At 40.4% G+C, this 23,003-nt stretch overlaps 1 protein-coding gene across 3 annotated transcripts in view; it reads left to right on the top strand.

Annotated features, from left to right (window-relative positions):
* The first annotated feature begins 9,315 nt into the window (after positions 1–9,315).
* TLK1 (tousled like kinase 1) overlaps positions 9,316–23,003 on the top strand; it is a 176,792-nt gene continuing 163,104 nt past the window's right edge. Inside the window, exon 1 of one of the 3 annotated variants that reach the window (XM_032755418.2) lies at positions 9,316–9,899. In XM_032755418.2, the coding sequence (XP_032611309.1) occupies positions 9,761–9,899 (139 nt within the window). In that variant the 5' untranslated portion in view covers positions 9,316–9,760. Of the gene's footprint in view, positions 9,900–10,376; positions 10,591–16,585; positions 16,741–23,003 lie in introns of those variants that run through there. The other 2 variants (XM_032755419.2, XM_058441275.1) reach the window with 2 other exon arrangements.

Consider the following 23,003-nt stretch of genomic DNA (forward strand, 5'->3'; position numbering starts at 1 on the left):
TCCTCTGATTCTGCTGGTGGGTTCCTGAAAGCTTTCCACAAATACTTTTAAAATCTACCTTTGCTTAATTGAATCAATAAAAAGCCAAACAATAGCTTTTAACTATCTGTGGAAAAGAAGGCACCAAACATTTTGTTTTTCTTCTAGCCCCTGTTAATCCTTCTTTCTCTTGGTCTTCATTAATTTAATCTGGGGTAATAAACTCAGTCATTTGAAAAAATACAGTGTTTTTTTTTCCCCATAAAGTACTTGCTATTCCTATAAAACGTTTGGAAAATATTGAAAAGTACAAAGGCCAACAACAAAAATCTGCCATTATTTTACCACAAAAAGGCAACTACTCTTAATACTTTGGTATATTTTCAACTGGGCCTGGTGGTGCATGCCTGTAATTCCAATTACGTGGAAGAATCCTTGACCCAGGAGTTCAAGGCCAGCCTGGGCAAGATAGTGAGAACTGGTAATAAAAATATTTTGATATATTTCCTTTCATTCTTTTTGTTATACACATTTTATATGATTGAGACTATATTGTATATATATTTTTTATGTTGCTTTATTCACTGAGATGCTCTTATAAGCAAACTATTGCTTTTGGTTATTATAAAATCTTCACAAACATTTTAATGTCCTTATCACATTCTACAAGATAGATGAGCCATAATTTATTACCATATCCTTAATATTGTATATTTAGGTTATTTTAAATTTTATTGTTACTATAAATAATGTTGAATAGAGCTATCTTCGTGTACAAAGAGAAAAAGCACAGACACATTTTTTCTAATTTAAGATTGTTTCTTCCAGATAGATTCCCAGAATGAAATTAGTGGATCAAAAAAAATTTTTTTTTTTTTTTTTTTTTGAGACGGAGTCTCGCTCTGTCGCCCAGGCTGGAGTGCAGTGGCGCGATCTCGGCTCACTGCAAGCTCCGCCTCCCAGGTTCACGCCATTCTCCTGCCTCAGCCTCTCCGAGTAGCTGGGACTACAGGCACCCACCACCACGCCCGGCTAATTTTTTTGTATTTTTAGTAGAGACAGGGTTTCACCGTGGTCTCGATCTCCTGACCTTGTGATCTGCCCGCCTCGGCCTCCCAAAGTGCTGGGATTACAAGCATGAGCCACCGCGCCCGGCCTAATTTTTTTTTTTTTTTGAGAAAGGGTCTCACTCTGTTGCCCAGGCTGGAGTGCAGTGGTGAGATCTTGGCTCACTGCAACCTCTGCCTCCCAGGTTCAAGCGATTCTCCTGCCTCAGCCTCCCAAGTAGCTGGGATTACAGGCACACGCCACCACGCCCGGCTTTTTGTATTTGTTGTAGAGACGAGGTTTCACCATGTTGGCCAGGCTGGTCTCAAACTCCTTACCTCAAGAGATCCACCCGCCTCTGCTTCCCAAAGTGCTAGGATTACAGGCATGAGCCACTGTGCCCTGAGCACACACTTCCAGAATAACTCTCATCATTATAAATAAAATCTCAATGTAACTATATTGTTGTGATAGTTCTATTAACATTTTAGACTTAGCATCAACTTATCTCCCGTTATTGGTGTTTATATTATCTTGTATCTATAGCTAAAGTCTGTTTTAGACACCAGCTCTTTCCAACCCCTATCTTCCAAACTATGAGTTCTTTTTATGATTCAATGATTCATGGTTCATTGAATTATGTCAAATCCATGGGAGAATGTTCCTGAGTTGCCCCCAAAGTCCAGGGATTACAGGCATGAGCCACCACGCCCTGAATACACACTTCTAATCAGCACCTGGATCATGGAACAAAAAAATCACTTGCAGCTCAGAATCTCCACTCTGAACTTCATGGTGGCATTTTGACTTTTTTTTTGTTTTGTTTTTTAAGGAAGAGGAGGAAGAAATTCTCATCAATATTTTACATTCCCATATTGTTTCAAAGTTTCTAAATACATATGAGGTTATATATGTCTCCTTTGCCATGTATCGAATTAAGAAAGATTTGGCATTTAGTTTTTATTTTCTAGGAAAGCATTAAGTAATTATGAAAATCTTTAAACTATGGAGTGGGAAAGATATTGTCAAAGATCAAAGAAGTTTGATATTTTTTACGAAAAGAAACTTCCATTTCTTTTGCCTACAAAAAAATTTATGCTGCAGAAACAATGTCCAGGGTAAGATTTTGGGCATTTTTGTTTTTCCCTCTAATGTGATAAATTTATATTTTGGTTTAATCAGTAAAATTTAGGATGAGTAAAGTGTAACACTAGATTTTAATTATAAATTATAATTTATATATTTTTAAATTACTTTTCAAAGTTTCCTGCTTTGTTAAGAGGTACATTGTTGATTCAAAATTTGTAATATGAGCACTGTTTGCTTGTTGTACTTTGTTTTCGTAAACATTTCATAATACCATGTCCTTGGAGGATAGCTTCTAGTGCACTTTTGGGGGAGGGGATATTATTGTTCTGAAGTTGGTTACAATTTTTTAACCTCAGGTGAAATAAATCTAGTAATTCCAGTTTTTGTTTGAGAATCTAGTAATTCCAGTTTTTGTTATGTATGGACCAAGGCTTTTCTTTTTTTTCAAATGGATTGACAAATCTGAGAGAAAACATTTCTATCACTGGAGGGAGCAGAGGAAGTGTAATCTAGCCTATTATATACAAAAGCTTGGAACTATCTCTTCAGGATTTGGAAACCAAAACCTTCAAGTAGTGGTTTTGTGAATTGTACAATGAAGATAGAACCAACTTAATGAAATGAGAATTCTTCATAATCTAATGTAATGGAGCCGTTTGTCTAAGCAACTAATCAAAAAAACTATTGAGGAGGCGTGTTGAGATTGCAGGGTAGGCATTTAAGAGCTCTGATCTGTATTCATACCTTTGGACAAAGAAGGAAACAAAAATGTGGAGGTGAGTCCAGGCAGAGGAGGCCTTGTTGACATTTCAATTCACTCTGATAAAAAGGAAGAAGCCCCAATACTCCTCATTTCAACATTTGTAATGTAATAATTCATACATGTAAGACTAGATCTAATACATACATGTAGTTTAAAGAGAAAGAATAAGATAAACATACCTCCGTACTCCCACCCAGCTTAACAAGTGGTGCTTTTAGCAGTGTTTTTGAAGTCCCTCTGAGTTCTCATGATCACATGTGCCCTTTTCCTTGAAGGAGGTAACTACTCTGATCTTGGCTTCTCATTTCCATTTTTTTCCTTGTAGTTTAATATATTCCTGAACAATATATTATTTAGTTTTGATGATTTTGAGTATTTTAGAAGGAATCAAACTGACTTTGTTCTTCTGTAACTTGCTCTTTTTAATGAGCATTATATTTGTGAGCATTTTAATTGTTGTGTAGTATCCCACTGTACAAATATACATATCTCTAATTTATCCATTCTCTTGTTGATGGACATTTGGGTAGTTTCCAGGTTTTGACTACTACAAACAGTAGTGCCGCGGACATTCTTGTTCTTATCTCCTGGTGCATAGCAGCAAGAATTCCTCTAGGATACATTCTTTGGAACGGGACTGCCAGGTCACAGAATCTTCATCTTTCATAGATACTACCTTACGAAATATCTTTTTGCTTACTTCAAAAGGGCTTGGGTTGCCAGATTTAGCAAATTAAAATGCAGGATGCTCAGATAATTTGAATTTCAAATAAATAAAAGACATTTTAGGATAAATATAGCCTACACAATATTCATAGTTTAATCTGAAAACCTTAACAAGGTCAGTGAACTTTATCAAACCACAAACATTGGGCAATGGAGGATGAGTGTGAAGGGGTGGTGGGGCATTTGGCCTATTCTTCCCCTGCTAGATGGCCAGCCCAGATGTTTATGAGCAAGTTAGCTCAGGGGACTCCAGTGCTTATTAACCAGCTGTGTAGGTAGTTGGTTGGCTCCACAACTGTATGCCAGGCAGGTGCTAGATGTTGGGTATTAATACAACTGTAACCATTACAGAGAAGGGTCCTTGCCCTCCCTAAGCTTTCAGCCAAGAGGGGGAAATAGAGAACAGAGAACAGTACAGCAATGACAAATGTACGATGGGAGCAGTGGTGTGCTGGTGAATGCTTAATAACTGGCTCTGATGGGGAGAAGCAGCTCTAACTTGTAGCTTTTGCTGACCTAGGAGTTATAAGTACTCTCACCATGGCTGACTTCAAGCTACAATTGTAACATGTAACATTACTGAATGTGGAGTTGGGAAGCCATGTACATAATCTTCTCCCAGGACATTATGGACAGGCTCCAGTATCCCACTGTATGGGAGTACTCAGAAAGTATACCTCGTCCAGTCTCTGGACTCATTTCTTTTTTTTGAGGTGGGGTCTCCCTCTGTTGCCCAGGCTGGAGTGCAGTGGTGCAATCTCGGCTCACTGCAACCTCTGCCTCCTGGGTTCAAGCAATTCTCCTGCCTCAGCCTCCTGAGTGGCTGGGATTACAGGCATGTGCCACCATGCCCGGCTAATTTTTGTATTTTTAGTAGAGATAGGGCTTCACCATGTTGGTCAGGCTGGTCTCGAACTCCTGACCTTGTGATCCACCCACCTCAGCCTCCCAAAATGCTGGGATTACAGGTGTGAGCCACAGTGCCTGGACTCTGGGCTAATTTCTTGTTGGTTTGGGGGAAAGGGGCTTAGGTGGCTCAGACATTAATTTTTTCCTTGAATTTAGAAGTAATCAAATGTTAAGAGTATAAAATGCATTTTAGTATGTCTATAATATTGGATGCTTTGTAAATATTTTTACTATGGTATAGAAATGGAAAAGTCTATTAAACATAGTTATAAATTATGATCATCCTATAGATCGGGGCTCAGACCTTCACTTTTTGCATCTGACCTTCCATCAGGAGACCCTTGAAGACTTCTCCTGCATTGCCCTTTCACCTGAATCCCAGCTCATTGATCGTCGTCATTCATTAATTCCACAACATTGACAGAGCCCTTGGTCTGTACTAGAGGTTTAAGGCCCTGTCTCCATGGAGCACTCAGAACGTTCTCTCTAGTCTCTTCCTGATTCTTTCTAGGCAGGTTTACTACCTTTTACTTGCTCAGTTCATTTCTGTGTTCTCAAGCTGGCTTTCCCACTGGGAATATTCCTCCATGGAAGATTGCCGGAAAGCTTCCAACGATCTCTTCTTGCTCTTGAGATTTCTTCTTCCCTACAGAGTGACAGGTGTCTCCTTCTGTCTGAATCTGAACTCTTCTGACTTTTCTACATTTTTTCCTATTGTGTAATCTATCACTCTAGCCATCTAATCTTTTTCTTTTTTTTAAATAGAGATGGGGTCTCACTCTGTTGCCCAGGCTAGTCTAGAACTCCTAGGCTCAAGTGATCCTCCTGCCTTAGCCTCCCAAAGTGCTGGGATTACAGGCGTGAGGCACTATGCCCAGCCTTGATCTATTTTTTTATCGAACATTTTTTGAATGCCCATATACTAGCAAATTCAAGGTGTGGAGGAGCTTCTCCTTGCCATTTAAAAGTTTTCATTTATTTGACGTAATCATTTTATAAAATTATGTATTTGCACAACTTACGTCCAGAGGCCTTCTTTATGCTTCAATTACTTAAAACATATTTATTGAACTTTTTCTGAATATAAAAAGAAATACATGATTTGTTTTACAAAATTTGGAAAAGCATACATAAAGAAATAATAACTGTGTAATCTCACAGCCCAATGCTAGTTATTATTAACTTTTTGGGGCACATCCTTCCAGTTTGTTTTTTTTTTTTGAGATGGGGTCTCATCATGTTGCCCAGGCTAGTCTTGAACTTTTGTGTTCAAGTGATCCTCCCACCTTGGCCTCCTGAGTACTTCCAGTGTTTTTGATGCATACTTAGGAATAAATCCAGATCATATCCATTTTTTCACTTACTATAGTGTGAAAATGTTATCTTCTTTGGTATTCTTTGAAGACATGATTTTAAATAATGGCATGACATTCCATTTTCAGGCTAAGCCACAGTTTGTTTTAATAACTCCCCATTGCCAGTAGAAGCCTTTTTTTTAAGGTTGGTGAGTGCTGTCTTATCAAAAACTACATGAAGACAGGAATCAAACATTTAATTGTCCTTCTAAGGAAGTATCCACAACAAAAATATAACCTAAAGTAACTTGATCATGTATATGCTATAATCCTCTAGTTATCATTAAAAATAAACATAGCCAATCTGCATTAAATATAACATGAGTTAGGCTGGATGTGGTGGCTCATGCCTGTAACCCTAGTACTTTAAGAGGCCAAGGGGGGTGTACTGCTTGAGCTCAGGAGTTTGAGACCACCCCGGGCAACATGGTGAAACCCCATCTCTACTAAAATACAAAAAATTAGCCGGGCATTGTGATGGGCATCTGCAGTCCCAGGTACTCAGGAGGCTGAGGCATGAGACTTGCTTGAATCTGGGAAGCAGAGGTTGCAGGGAGCCAAGATTGCACCACTGCACTCCAGCCTGGGTGACAATTTAAAAAAAAAAAAAGTAATATGAATTGGTATAAGCGTAACTTAAAAACTTGAAGCTCTGGAGAAGGTTGGGAGAAAAATAACCTACCATCATCAAACCTTTTTGGTTGGGCTTTGTTTACCATTTTTGAGAGGAACTGAGCTCTGTATAGTCTCAGAATTGGTAGGAGCTTTAAAAATCAGTGACTCTAACCTCTTTCTCATAGATGAGGAAATTGAATCAAGTTACCTGCTGAGACTAATACTCAGGTCTCTTAACTTCCTTCCTGTCCCATGTTCTTTTCACCGCAATCTGCTGACTAAGCTTACTCTTAAAAATACAGAAACAGCATACATTTATCAACATGTCATTACAGAAACTCTGTTCCTCTCATAGTGCATGTATTGAGGTATAAAAATCGAATGGCAAGATCCTGGGTATGTATCCAAGGGAAAGAAAAGCCTATGTCCACAGAAAGACTAGTACATGAATGTTCTCAGCAGCATTATTCGTAACAGCCAGAAAGTGAAAACAATGCTAATGTCCATCAATAGTTTAATGGATAAACAAGTGTGGTACACTCATTCAGTGTAATACTACTTAAAAATAAAAACAAACTATTGATAATGCAACAATGTGGACGAATCTCTCAAAATGATGATGTTGAGTGAAAGAAGCCAGACAAGGCCCGGCACGGTGGCTCAGGCCTGTAACCCCAGCACTTTGGGAGGCCAAGGTGGGTGGATCACCTGAGGTCAGGAGATCGAGACCAGCCTGGCCAACACGGTGAAACCCCATCTCTACTAAAAATACAAAATTAGCTGGATGTAGTGGCACGTGCCTGTAATTCCAGCTACTCAGGAGGTTGAGGCAGGAGAATCATTTGAACCCGGGAGGCGGAGGCTGCAGTGAGCCGAGATGGCACTCCAGCCTGGGCAAAACAGAGCGAGACTCTGTCTCAAAAAAAAGCCAGACAAGAGTACAAATTGATTGTATGGCCTGCATTTATCTAAAATTCTATGAAATGGAAAGCTACCCATATGACAGAAAGCAGATCTGTCGTTGAAGAGAATGGAAGTAGAGTGCAGGAGGAACCACAAAGGGATAGAGGAAACTTTGGAGGGTGATAGATACACTCACCATCTTCCTTGTAGAAGTGGTTTCAGGGATGTATACACATCAAAACTTATCAAATTGTACACTTTATTTTTAATTTTTTGGGACAGAGTCTAGGAGTCTCGCTCTGTCGCCCAGGCTGGAGTGCAATGGTGCGATCTCGGCTTACCGCAACTTCCGCCTCCCGGGTTCAAGCGATTCTCCTGCCTCAGCCTCCCGAGTAGCTGGGACTTCAAGCGCGTGCCACTACACCCGGCTAATTTTTGTATTTTAGGTAGAGACGGGTTTTCACCATGTTGGCCAGGCTGGTCTCAAACTCCTGACCTCGTGATCCGCCCGCCTCGGCCTCCCAAAGTGCTGGGGTTACAGGCGTGAGCCACCGCACCTGGCCATAAATTGTACACTTTAAATATGTGCAGTTTATTTTGTCAATTATACCTCAATAAAGTTGTTTGTGAGATGTCCCTCTTAAGTTTGAAAAGCAGACAAGACTAAAAACTCACTGAAGTATCTAAAGCACAAGGCAACTACAATTACTTCTGGAGATAATTGACAATCAAGGTTTTTTTCTAGTATGATAGTTTATCTGAACAAAACATTACTGTGAGAAATGCAAAGTCATAAAAATAAAAAATAGAAACGACATTTTTGTCCCCCTGGTAATCATGCCATTTCCTCATGTCTGTGCAGTAGCGCTATATCATAATCTTTTTAGTGCTCTATTCAATTTGGTTTTCTAAAGAGAAATAACCTTGTACTTTTCCTGAACTAGACTGCTCTTTTATGTACAAGAAGCCCAATCCCTGGTGAGTGTACTTGTGTGGGTCTGTAGAAAGCTACACTGTATCTATAAATTTTGGCAAATGCTGTCATTTATTTTGGGATTTTTGTAGTCGGGACTCAGCGGAGACACTAGAAACAAATTAGAAGTTTCTAGAAACCATACCTTCTACAAGATGAACGCTGTATAGTTTTCCTAAATGTGTGATTCAGTAATCACATTTTTCATTTAGATTTTCCACTTACTGTTTTAAAACAAAGAATTGCTATACCATACAGTCTACAAAACTGGTAATTTTCAATTTCCTCATTAAAGATTCCTTCACTCTTTTTTAGAAAACACGAGAAAGTTTTATTTCCCAACTCTCCCACTACCCATGTTTATTTTCATAGCTCTTTTATTCGGTCATTATTTCCATTCTGCAGACGGGGAGGCGCACATACGTTTTTCTGCACAGTACAGAGGAGCAAGAAAGAAGGAACTCTCAACTTTTCAGTTCCATTTTGAGAAATGATCACATTGAACTCCCGAGAAGCGGCAGCTGAGCGAAAGCAGCAGCATTTCTCCCCGGGTTGGGTGTGGGTCAGGAGCCAGGCGCGCTTCCGCGGGAGACAGGGGGAGTCAGGTGGCAGCGGCGCTGGAGCCCAAGCGGCGCGGCGGGGGCGCGCCTCCCTCCGACCGGCGCGGGGACGCTGCCCCCGCGCACGCGAGTCCGGCAATCCCGGGCTCCCGCGCCGCACGGCGATCCGCGGGTGCGGCAGGGGCGCCCCGGCGCTCTCGTCTCTTCCCTCGCGCGCTCGCTCCTTCCCCATGCCCCCACCCCCCAGCCCCTGGCAGGTCCCTCCCCCAAGCCTGCTCCCGCGGCCGCCGCTGCCGCCGCCGCTACCGGAGGCGCAGGAGCCTCGCGATAGTGTTTGCACAGGCGGCGCGTGACGCCGCCGCCGCCTGTAACTGATGCAGAGGTTACCCCACCGCCTCAGCCGCCACCCACAGCCCGCCGCCGCCGCCTCCCGGGCGACGCCGGGGGCCGACGCACTGCAGAGGTGCCGGCAGGTTCCGCCCGCGGAAGTGTCCTCGGCCGGCGCAGCCCGCGCTCCGCCCGCGCTCCTACCCCGGACCGGCGGGCACCCCCTCGACGCCTCCGCCGCCGCGCTCCTTCCCTCCGCCTCTTCTCTGGCGCGCCCGCCCGCTCCCTCGCTTCTCCCCCTTTCCCTCCTCCCTGTCCCCTCTCCTTCCCTCACCTCTTTCCTCCCCACCTCCCCTCTTCTCGGTTTCCTCCCCCATCCCCTTGACTCTCCCCTCCCAGCCCTCGCTCTCTCGCTCGCCCTCAGCGCGGCCCCCGCCATGACGGAGGCGGGTGCCGGTGCAGTTGCCGCCGCTGCCGTCGCAGGGGGGGAGTCGGGTTCCCAGAAAGTAGCTTGATGAGTGTCCAAAGTAGCAGTGGAAGTTTGGAGGGGCCGCCATCTTGGTCCCAGCTCTCCACGTCTCCAACCCCGGGCTCGGCGGCGGCGGCCAGGTCCCTGCTGAATCACACGCCGCCATCCGGGAGGCCCAGGGAAGGTAAGCACCGCCGCGCCCGCGTCCGCTCGCGGGCCTCCTCTTCCGCGCCACGGACCCCCGCGCCCCCACCCCAGGACTCCTCCGCCAGACCCTGGGGTGGGGGATGGTGGCGAGGTGGACGCGAGGCTGCCCGGCTCCCCGGCTCTGGGGAGGTAGTGCCCTGGCTGTGGGTGGTGGTTTGCGGGTGGCGGAGGAGACGGACGAGGGGGTGAGCGCTGGTGGGGACGGGGCGAGGCGCACAGACTCGCCTGGGGTTCCTGGGAGCCAGTCCTGCGGGGGTGGGTGGGAAGCCTCCCCCCGGACGCGAGCCCCTTTCTGCTCCATTGCCAGTACACTCAGTACTCTTAACCTCCTGGCCTCCGGTCTCTGGTGGGTTTTCCCTCCCGCTGGAGCCTTCGTCCTCGAGCCCCCTCCCCTTCTCCCGCGCACTCCTCCCATAGAGGCGGTCCCCACTCTGCGAGCTTTGCTGCCCGGGACCTGGAGGATGCCCCTCGCTTGCAAAGTCTCTCCTTTGGGGAGAGACGCTGAAATTATCTAGGCAGACTTTGATCCCTTGTGTGGCCCCCTAGAGCAATTTAAACGACAGACTGACTCGTGGGCAGGCTTTTAAAACCGCTCCTCCAGATGGTTGCAACTTTCTCTCCTTCGCCGTTGCCTCCTGCGTGTTTGTGTGTTATATTCTCTGCTGCAAGTAGGCTACTGTTCTTCTGTGACAGGGTCGTGGGTTTTGTGGGAAATATCTGCGTAAAGGTTATTGCAGACACGCACCAAATTGGTTACAATTGTTTTCTAAGTTTTCTGGCTTCTTGCAAGCAAGTGTGCTGCCACCAGATGTAGCAGTTACACAGCTTGTAAGGCAGCGGCGTGCTTTTGACTAAAATTTCAACTTGCTGTATTTAAGTATACGACATAAAATGAAATTTGGGAGAAAACACATTTATGGGGAATGAATAAATGTGCATGGAATGTCTTTTAACGCTCTTTTGTCTGGAAAACGCTTAGCGGTATTCATCCGCAATTGGTAAACGGGCTGTTCACTCCTAGTTGTCGCACAAGAGGAGATTGTAGGCACATTTTCAAATGTCTGGAAGTTCAACAGTCTAGTGAATGTTTTAAAGAAATCAAGAGCTTCGATTTATGTAGGAATCGGTGGGAGTACTTTATTTCGAAAATATCTGTCGATATTTACTATTCAGAGCCTTGACAATTGTTAATCAAGTGTTTTGTGCTCTGAATCCAGTGGTTCAGGCATAGCATTCTTTGTCATTTTGTTCCTGTGAGCATGTGTGAAAGTGACAATAGGCTTAAAGATTGGCATGAATATGCTCTAGAAAATTCACGGAAAGCTTTGATTTATGGGATCCATTAAACATGCGGAATACATTGACAGACGTTTCCCCCTTTCATCTTATCCCAACGCTGAGCTTTCATTATTAGAATATAAAAGTTTATTTATTAAATGACTAGAAATTCAGTATATCTGGTGATTCTTTTGCACTTGAAAATTTCTAAATGAACGGTTTAAAATGTATTTCATAAATAGAGAAGTTGATGTTTTTGGCATGCTTTTACTTTTGTTTGTAGTTTCATTACGATGTTTAATGTTAGTGTTATGAGTTTAAAAAGACCATTTTATTGTTTCTTATTTAAGGCTATATCATCATTCATTCATTCATTCATTCGTTTCGCGAATATTTATTGAGCCATTACTGTGAGCCAGGCGGTGAACTAGATACTGAGGACATAGTATTGAATTATCTGTTGACATCTGTTATCAGTATTGGGAATTTGGGAGACAAAACATCTAGATTGTGAGTTTCTGAGGTTACTTCAACTTAAAAACATTTTGCACTTTTCGTGATGTTTGAAAATTTGGAGGGCTTGGAATCATTTAGCTTGAACTTCCAAATAACCATAATTTTTTCCGGCAGTTTAGATTACAGTGGGTTTTTATGTAGCCTAAAGTAGTGGGTTTCTGTTAATTCATGAAATCATAGGACAGGCTTTTGTGAAAGTTACACTTCACACCGAGTACCTGTATAGCTACAGGGGGATATTTCTTTTTGACCAACCAGCATGCAAGTTAAAACTATTAATCCTCTCTAGGGTTATATTCATTTTGAAGGTTGGCGATGTGTTCTCAGATTTCACTAACGCTAACAGGAATATGAAGGCCTGAGTATCAAAATGGAGATGTTTTCTATTGAGCGAAATCTCAGTTTTTATTTTAATAAGTGTTTAGCACCTTTTCCAGGTATACGTGTTAGTACATTATATAAATTGATGAAGTTTTAGAAAGCTTTTTAACTGCTAGTTACTGCTAGTAAGAACCATTAATATTAATGGAACTTGAATGTATGTATCACGGTGAAAACTAACTTTGTTTCTTGAAAAATTGGGCCAGTTTAACATATAGTAATAGAATAATTGAAACAAAAGAGATACACATGTATGTGAACTTACATAAATATTCTATGTGATGAACTCCTTTTAGGCAAACTTAACTTTGAAAATGGGTTATTTTTAAAGATATGCCATAAGCATCTGTAAAAGTTACTTATTTTGAAGTTTTGACATTTGAAACCAAAAACCTAAGATTATAATCTGATTATTTTTGATGCTGTATGGTGTGGTTTTTGTTTCTTTTTACCTTATTACCATTATCATATTCACATAGTTTTATTACAAATAAAGTACAGCTCTATAAGATTTGGGAATCTATTAGAATTTAGGAAATTCTATGATAAATATAGTATAGATTTCTTTCCCCTGGGTCCCAAAGCTTTTCCCTTGTGGTTCTGTTTGAGGTGTTCAGCGATGTAGCTCTAGATTTTCTGTTGAATCTTTTAAACCTATAATCTCCATCCCATTTTGTCTTCTATAATCCTGTGATTAAGGGAGTGAGACGTTAAAAAGGTTTTCAAGTAAAGGCCAGTTTTGCTTTGTTGAAGTCTGGGAACCTAGTGTCATATTGGCTAGATAAGTAGTTGGGTTTTTTTGTATATCAGTACATGGGTACTTTTGAATGGGTTATTGCTGAGAATCAAATGATTGATTATACAGAACACTTGCATTTTCTTTCCTGCTCCATCTTGCCAATTATAAATAATTTGCTTTACTTTTTTGTAAATAGTGAAAGCTTGGTCAGAAAGATTGTAAGATTGTATGGGCCAGGAGTGGTGGCTTAAGCCTGTAATCCCAGCACTTTGGGTGGCCCAGGCGGGTGGATTACTTGAGCTCAGGAGTTAAAGACCAGCCTAGACAATATGGTGAAACCCTGTCTCTACAAAAAATAGGAAAATTAGCTGGGCATGGTTCAGGAGGCTGAGTTGGGAGGATTGCTTGAGCCTGGGAGGTGGAGGCTGCGGTGAGCCTAGATAGCATCATTGCATTCCAGCCTGGGTGACAGAGTGAGGCACTTTCTCAAAAAAAAGATGGCATGATAGTACGATTAAACTGTAAACTTCCTCTGTTTCCATATTTAAAGACTGCATTCCTTAGAAGAATTAAAGTATTTGACTTCAGATGATTTAGTAATGAGATGTTAAAAACGAAGGTGTACCAGATGGCCCTGTAGGCCTTTAATTTTTTGAAATCACTAGCTGGAGGAGGACAGGGTTATATGTTTAAGGATTCTAGCTCATGAATAGATATGTGACAGATGTCTCCTTTACAATGGCACATTTACATATTAGAGGAGAGAGAGAAAAGAGAGAAACCAGAATGGAGGTTTGAAAATCTTATGAGAAATAGACTATGCTTTAGCCTTTTGGCCTCAGGGCCTCTTTACTCTCTTAACAATTATTGAGGGCCCCAAAGAGATTTAGGTGTATGTAGATTATATCTACTAATATTTGCTCTTTCAGAAATTAAACGACAATTTCAAATATATTTATTAAACTGTGTTGTAAATATAATTTTTTATGAAGAATAAATGTTCTAAAACCAAAGAAACTAGACCAGTGGCATTGTTTTATATTTTTGCAAATCACCTTGATTTCTGGCTTACTTGGAGAAGACAGCTGGATTTTTTGTCTGCCTTCAGTCTGTTGTGATGTTTTGGTTGATATATGTGAAGAGAATTCAGCTTCATGTAGATATATGGTTGGAAAAGGAAAGAGTGAGTATTCTTCTTTGGTATTATATCAAAATTCAACAAGTGGCAGTTTTTTGTTTTTTGTTTTTTAAGTTACTGATAGTGTGAAAGTATACTGTATTCCAAAAATGCCTCTAGGACCTACAGGAAGTCTGTGGAACATACATTTAAAGAAGAGACTAACGGGTGGGAGACATGATAGCTGTCTCCAGGTATTTAAGAAACCTGGATTTCAGTAAATAGGATTTAAAAACCTGTTAATTTTAATAAATAGGAGGGAGAATAGATCCATTCTCCTGCTTTAGAAGGCAGACCAACAGGTGAAAATTAGGAAGACATTGAGGTCAGTCTAATTTTTTTACCAGAATGTAACTGTATGACAACTAGACTTGGAACAGTGGAACAGTGGAGCAACAATGGAACTCGCAACAGCTAACAACATGGAAAGAAGTAGTTAGTTTTGAGAATTTAAAGTGGACTACAGGGACATATTTTTTGGGGAGGTGGAGATAAATTCTGTAGATTCTTAGGATGAGTGCTATTGGATTAGTGACTTAAGGCTTCATCCAATTTAAAAATGTAAACATTCTGTGATTCTTTAAAAATCCCTAAATATAGTTAAACTATACTTATATATATTCATTAACGTTTTTGAATGTTCTTTCAAGTCAGTAGTATGAAACTACTGTTGTTGTTGACTTTATTACTATTTTGCATTTTTATTGTGCTTTTCCTCTGAGGATTTTTCTGTCTTTTCTCGTGTCAGCAAGATCAGTCTTCATGAAATCTTGCTAAATTCCCTGTGAAATATAGTAAGCTTAAGACATTTTAGAGAACCAAATGCTGTTTATGATACAGTTTAGTAGAGTTGTAATATATTTCAGCACAGAATTTTAGAATACTATGGGGGCCGATTTTCAACTTTGTAAGAGAAACTATGAGCATAGTTTATATAGTCTTTTATTTGTAATTGTTTACGTGATTTCAGAAGTAATATGCTTAAGCTATTCTAATGTTTTTAAAGCTAGAGAGTCTGAAAAGAGGGAAGAAGAAAGAAAAGTGTTTAAATTGATCTCTTTTGAATTTAAAATGCATATTAAATATAACTAGAACATAAAATGAAGAATTTAAATTCTCATCTTATTCCTAGAATTATACCTATAATATGTATCAGTACTTATAACAATTCATATTTTAATTTTGCATGGCACATAATCTCTTCTGTGAGTTGGATTTTTAGGTGGTGGAAATTTAAGCATAAATTCTCTTAACTTTATTGGGGTCAATTTAATATTAATAAGTGTAGTAAGTAATAATACCCAGCTTGAGACCTCATGTACTTGTTGCATTTGGATTTAAAGCTCATTTCCTATAGAAGAGCTGAAGAAATCAGTCAGTTAGTTTCATAAACTCCTTCATGCTTGTTAATAATTTTCAAGAATCTTAGAATAAATTACAGGAATATTGTTATGAGATAGTAGAAACAGTATGGTATAGGGGAGAAAGTGATTGTAGTTGGGATCTGAGGATAGTCTTTACTTTGCTATTAACTAGCTGTGTGACCTTGGGCAAGTTGCTTATCTCTGCTTCAGTTCCATAAACTAAGAATTACAGAGCTGAACCGGATCTTGGAAGCAATCTAGTACAAACCTCTCATTTTACAGATGAGGAAGCAGATAATTTGCACAGGCTTTCACTGTAAGACAGTTGGGCCCAAAATTCAGTTTTCTGACTCTCAGATTGGTTTTTTTCCCCATTATACTTTACAGCCTCTTTTCATCTGTAAAATGAGAGCATTGGATTAGAGGCTCTCAAAGGTCTCTTCCAACTCAAAAATATTGTCATTCCTGTGACATTAATCCTAATATAATTTAGTAGGGGAAAGTTTGTAGCTTTTATTTATTGGTGAAAGAAATGTTTCTTGAAGAGGCAGTATAACCTTTGCAAGCTTATATTTTGTTTTTTTTAAAGAGAATATCAGGCCAGGTGCTGTGTCTCAGGCCTGTAATCCCAGCTTTGGGAGACCAAGGCAAGAGGATTGCTTGAGTCCAGGAGTTTGAGACTAGCCTGACCCTGTCTCAAAAAAAAAAAAAAAAAAAAAAAAAGTTAGCTGGGTATGGTGGCATATGTCTGTAGTCCTAGCTACTGGGGAGTCTGAGGTGGGAGGATTCCTTGATTCCAAGAGTTCAAGACTGCAGTGATGCAGTGAGCTATGATCATGCCACTGCACTCCAGCCTGGGCAACACAGTGACACCCTGTCTCAAAAAAAAAAAAAAGAGAAAAGAAAATATCTTCGTTAATACCAAAGGGTATTTAAGTTTATGAGCATGGTAAGTAGTGTGATAGGTAGTCTTGTTTTTTGTAAAACACTTATTAATATATTAACAATATAAATTGCATAAATAACAATGTGATACCCGGAAGTGAAATAAGTAGGTGATTATTTCTTAGAAAATATTGCTGGAGTTTATTTTATCTGGGACCCCTGTGTTTGCCCCTAGTTAAGTGCCTGTGTTGTTTAGTGTCTCATAGGATTGTCTGTTTGCATAGCATCTGCATCATGCTACTTTTACTATAGTTTTATTTATATTGTCTACTAGACAGAAAGGTCTTGAATTCAGAGACTATATTTTGTTCATTTCTGTATTTTCAGTGCACAGGAGGACATCTTCTACAGAGTTGGCACTCAACTAAAAGTTTTGTCAAAGGACTGTTTCACATACATCATCTCTCTATATGTCGTGGTGTGCACATATTTCAGATCCAGGAAGATGCTTATTTTAGTAATTCTTAAGTGAACTATATTTTAGAGGGTGATATGGATAACAGTAACAGTAATAGCTAAAGTTTATTGTGTTCGCACGTTAATTCTTGTATCTCATAACTCTGAGTTACATATAGTTGTTATTCCCATCTTCAGATGAGAAAACTGAAGCACAGAGAAGTAAAGTGACTTACCAGTGTGACCTAGAGTAGTACATGATGGGGATTTGAACCAAGTTGGTGTATTTTAATCACTAGGATATATTGCCTAAAATATGAAAATTTGGTTTTTAGTATTTTAGTAGTTTTTCCTAAGCAAATTTTAACTTACTAATCAGTCTTCCAGGCTTATTCAGTTTTCCTCTAAACTTTTGTTAACTTTTTTTTTGCATGAGTTTTTATACATGTGTGAAGATAAGATTAAAAAAAATACAGAAACCCCAACCAAACAACCCAATTTAGAAAGCTGTACCAGCTGTGCAAATCTTACATTTCATTTTTTTAAGATAAGTTTTGTCCACTCATGGAAAATGTTGGAGATACATCAATGAAAAATTTTATTTGCATGTTAGATAATCTAATTTGTGATTCCATTTATCTTGATATTTTGGCCTCATAAACCCATTGGAGCCATAACAAGTAAATACTAGAATATGAACAAAAAACTTCCCACTGTCAGTATCGGAGCAGTCTATTTATTGTGGAGGCTTTATAACCTGATGGACAAGGCTTTAAACTAAATTATAATACTTTAGTGGCAAATCTTTGACTCTGTTAATAGTATTCAGTATGGGCAAGGGGAAGAGGATGTGCAGTCTAGCTAATCTGTAAAAAAGTATTTTAAAAAATACTTAGTTTTAATTCTTTTATTGCTAACAACAACAACAACGATAACAAAACCTTTGGTAGCATGTATTATATAGCAAACCTAATTGAGAGGCAGGATTTGAATGGATTGATAGGGATTCATCAGTCATGGAGTGGAAAGATATGCAGAGCAGAGCAGATCCAGGTGGTAGGTTGTCAAACTTGAATTAAATTTTTCCAATGTGGCTTCATCATTAGGTCTGAAATTTAATGAATTTCAAGAAGGCAGTTTAACCTGTATTTAAATAAAAGTGATTATATTCTACGTAGATTCATTAACCAAATATAAATGTTTTTGGGGGATGACTTAAAATATTTTTTCCTCTTCATCTATATGGATTGTTAAGAATTGGTTATACTGGCCGGGCGTGGTGGCTCACGCTTGTAATCCCAGCACTTTGGGAGGCCGAGGTGGGCGGATCACGAGGTCAGGAGATCGAGACCATGGTGAAACCCCGTCTCTACTAAAAATACAAAAAAATTAGCCAGGCGTGGTGGCGGGCGCCTGTAGTCCCAGCTACTCAGAGAGGCTGAGGCAGGAGAATGGTGTGGACCCGGGAGGCGGAGCTTGCAGTGAGCCGAGATTGCGCCACTGCACTCCAGCCTGGGCGACAGAGCCAGACTCTGTCTCAAAAAAAAAAAAAAAAAAAAAGAATTGGTTATACTCATAAATTTGTGCCTTTCCTTGAAAACTAATTAGCTGGAGGAAATAAACTACTAGGTTTAAATTCTACTGTTAATATGATATGTTGTGTGACTTCATGATTCCCCACTGGACACTTAGGTAAGTGCTTCCTATCTGAGGATGAATGTAGTTCCTCTGGGGAAGGTCAGAGGGGTTTGTGTGAGGCTAATCATATTCATCTTGTCTCCTGAGACCAGAGACATGCTTTAGTTTTTTCCTTTTTTGATACTGTATATTTGCCTCATAAAAAATATAAAATTTCCCTTTTCCTTGCAGATTTCTTTTAAACATCTGTGTAAATATATAGTTTAGCTCAACTTTGTATACTACTCTGTTACTTATTTCATTTACTTAAAGATACACATATTTATTAATGCTGGACACTATTCCTGGCATTTGTAAATAGTAACTCATTTGCTTCTCCTAACAATAACATGAAATCCTGTTATTATCCTTACTTTATAGATGAGGAAATTGAGGCATAAAGAAGTTAAGTAGTGTATCCAAGGGCCAGGCACAGTGGCTCATGCCTGTAATCCCAGCATTTAGGGAGGTTGAGGTGGGCAGATGGCTTGAGCTCAGGAGTTCGAGACCAGCTTGGACAACATGGTGAAACCCTGACTCTACAAAAATATACAAAAATTAGCCGGGCGTTGTGGGGCACGCCTGTAGTTGCAGCTAGTTGGGAGGCTGAGGTGGATTGCCTGAGCCCAGGAGGTTGAGGCTGCAGTGAGCCATGATTACGCCACTACACTCCAGCCAGGGCAACAGAGCGAGGCCTTGTCTAAAAAAAAAAAAAAAAAAAAAAAAAAAAGGTAATGTACCCAGGCACACATAGAGAATATTTAGCCGAGCCAGGATTCAGACTGGGCTGAGTACATGCTCTTAACAGTTACACTATTCTATCAATGTTATTTCCTTGAATGGATGCACTATAATTGGTTAACTACTTTTCTTTAGGTAGGATGTTGGTCATGACTTTTGGTTACACGTGATAACACAACTTCGTTAAGTTAAAAAATGAGTGTATTGGTTCACATACTGGGTATTGTATGGGGAGGATGATGGAATAGCTTTGGAAACAGCTAGATCCAAGGTTGCAAGTAATGTCATTGGGTTTCTTTGTCTCCATTCTGGGTTTTTCTAGCCTCTTGCTTCTGGAGCCCGAGACATACACCTTTAGCTTAGCAACCACACTTGAAAGACAGCTTCTCTTTCCTGATGTCCACATGTCAGTTCTGTGTTGTTGGTAATCAATTCTGATTGTCAGTTCCTTAACCAATCATTGGAACCTGGGAGATGAGCTACAGCAAGGGCAGCCACTGTGGTGGCTGTGGTTAGGGTGAGTTGGGGAACCCACAGAAAGCCATGATTGACAGTCCCTTTGAGATGACATGAATTGGATGAGGTGTAGTTTTCCTGAGGAAGGGATGATGATGAGCAAAAAACAACTATAGCGAATCATTTAGGTTATGTCTTTTTAACTTTATGACTATCATAGATGATGATACAGTAACTGAGTAAAAGCCTTTTTTCTTTTTTAAATACTAGATTTTCAGTGATGGAATTACCAGAGCAGAGTATAAAACAATTTTAGGGCTTTTGATAAATGTTGCCAGATTATTTTTTTGAAGGATACGTGTACTTAGCTCACATACCAACAGTATGCATGAGATGAGCATGTACTTTTGAACCAGGTAGGGTTCAACTCATCTTAGAAATACTGTACTGTGCTTAAATATTAACACATGCCTTGCACTTAATCAAAGGGTTGCAAACTTGACACTGAGCAAATATCTAATGCAGTTTATCAAATGTTTCATTGTATTTTATCTGGCTATTTTTTATTTTCATTAAAAAATTTTTATTATACAGTTTTCCTTCCTTCCTTCCTTCCTTCCTTCCTTCCTTCCTTCCTTCCTTCCTTCCTTCCTTCCTTCCTTCCTTCCTTCCTTCCTTCCTTCCTTCCTTCCTTCCTTCCTTTTTTCTTTTTCTTTTTCTTTTTTCTGAGACAAGGTCTCACTCTGTCACCCAGGCTAGAGCACAGTGACATGATCACGGCTCACTGCGGCCTCCAACTCCTGGGCTCAAGCACACTTCTTCATCGTAGCCTCCCAAGTAGCTGGGGCTACAGGTGTGTGCCACCATATCCTGCTGATTTTTTAACTTTTTGTAGAGACATGGCCTCCCTATGTTGCCCAGGTTCAAGACCCCCTGGGCTCAACCAGTTCTCCTGCCTCTGCCTCCCAAAGTGTTGGGATTACAGACATGAGCCATTGTGCCCAGTCTATTGTATAGTTTTAAACAACAAAACCAAAAGGATAATAAATGGCACCCCTTTGCAAGCTCGTCCCCCTCCTTTCTTTTTCCTCCCAGTGTCTCCTACTTCTCTGACCTAGTTGACAGCATTATACTTTTCTGGATGTTGGTAGCATATATAAAGTACATTATTACATAACAAGTTAATATAATAGTTTCAAGGGTTTTGCCACTTAATTATACTAAGTTACTTAACCTCTCAATGCCTTATCTGTAGATTTTGTTTTTGATAGGGTGGGATAGTAATAGTAACTACAAGTTTTCACAAGGTTGTGAAATTGAATGAGAAATACATGGCACTTTAACAAGTCACTATGGATTTTTTCATTTCTTTTCTTCTTCTCCTGCTGCTGCTTCTCCCTGCCCACCCCTACCCTTTTTTTTAGAGACAGGGTCTTGCTATGTTGTCCAGGCTAGAGAGAAATATAATTTATTTACTCCCAGTAAGGAAAATCTTAGAAATGTAAAAAAAAAAAGTAATTCTAAGGATGAAAAATGACTATTTGCATAATATTTACCACAGTATTATATATAAGGATGAAAAATGACTATTTGCATAATATTTACCACAGTACTATATAGTGAGAAGAAATGAGACCAACAACTATAATTAAGTTTTGGTATACATATCAACTAAATCAACTAAATTAACGTGATATATGTATCATGATATATATATCACACATACACACACACACACACGCACACACACACATATATATATATATGTATTTTCTTTTTTAAGACAGTCTCACCCTGTTACCCAGGCTGGAGTATAGTGGCACGATCTCGGCTCACTGCATCCTCTGCTTCCAGGGTTCAAACGATTCTCACATCTCAGCCTCCTGAGTAGCTGGGACTACTATGCATCACCACGCCCGGCTAATTTTTGTATTTTTGGTAGAGAGAGGGTGTCACCATGTTGGCCAGGCTGGTCTCGAACGCCTGACCTCAGGTGATCTGCCCTTCTGGGCCTCCTAAAGTGCTGGGATTCCAGGTGTGAACCACTGCGCCCAGCCTTGTATACATTCACTTAAAAAATAATTAGGGGCTGGTCACGGTGGCTCACGCTTGTAATCCCAGCACTTTGGGAGGCCGAGGTGGGCGGATCACGAGGTCAGGAGATCGAGACCACAGTGAAACCCCATCTCTACTAAAAAAATACAAAAAATTAGCTGGGCGTGGTGGCGGGCACCTGTAGTCCCAGCTACTTGGAGAGGCTGAGGCAGGAGAATGGCGTGAACCCGGGAGGCGGAGCTTGCAGTGAGCCGAGATTGCACCACCGCACTCCAGCCTGGGCGACAGAGCGAGACTCCGTCTCAAAAAAAAAAAAAAAAAATTAGGAAAACTGTGCAATATGGAAACCTGTACAAATGACAGAACGTTGCCTAAAAGTTACTTTTCAATGACTCCATAATATTAGCTTGTTTTTTTGTTTCGCCTTTCTCTCAAAAGAAAAAATACACCACCAAGAGCAACAATGACAAACAACATGCCCAAAGTCACACAGATGAGAAGTGATTGAAAAAAGCATGCCAACCCAAGTCCACACTTCTAATCCCTATACCACACTGCCTCTGTTCCCACTGGTAAACACACATTATTTGGTAAACACACATTATTAGGCACCTAGTGCACATAAAGCACTCTTTCTCCTTGGTACTAATAAGAATACACAAAATAACACAATATAGGCACCTTTCAAAATTTGCAATATAGTGCTCTAAAGTATGCAACTGCTGCTGGGTGCAGTGGCTCATGCCTGTAATCTCAGCGCTTTGGGAGGCCGAGGTGGGCGGATCATGAGGTCAGGAGATCAAGACCATCCAGGCTAACACGGTGAAACTCCATCTCAAGTAAAAATACAAAAAATTAGCCAGGCGTGGTGGCATGTGCCTGAAATCCCAGCTACTCGGGAGGCTGAGGCAGGAGAATCGCTTAAACCTGGGAGGCGGATGTTGCAGTGAGCTGAGATTGCACCACTGCACTCCAGCCCGGGCAACAGAGTGAGACTCCGTCTCAAAAAAAAAAGGAATGACTGCATACCAATATAAAGTATAAACACTGCTAATCCAAATCTAGTGCTTGATGCTTAAATGGTATAACCATGTCTCATACATGTGATCAATTCTAAAGCCACAGAAAATTACAGGCACTAAGATGATGAAAGCAGCAATTTAGGATATCATTCGAAATCTACATCTGTGACCTACAGTTCTTCAACAGGCTGGAGAAACAGATCATCTAAGTCAAGCATGCTGTGGCTCTAAGGAACATTTATTCCGATAGTATTTAGTCCCTATTCTTTGCCACATAAACAGAGAGGAAAACATTTAAATTCTAAAGTATCATTATATCCACACATAATAGTGA

Source organism: Hylobates moloch, unplaced genomic scaffold, assembly GCF_009828535.3.
Source record: "Hylobates moloch isolate HMO894 unplaced genomic scaffold, HMol_V3 SCAFFOLD_1, whole genome shotgun sequence".
NCBI classification, from domain to species: Eukaryota; Metazoa; Chordata; class Mammalia; order Primates; family Hylobatidae; genus Hylobates; species Hylobates moloch.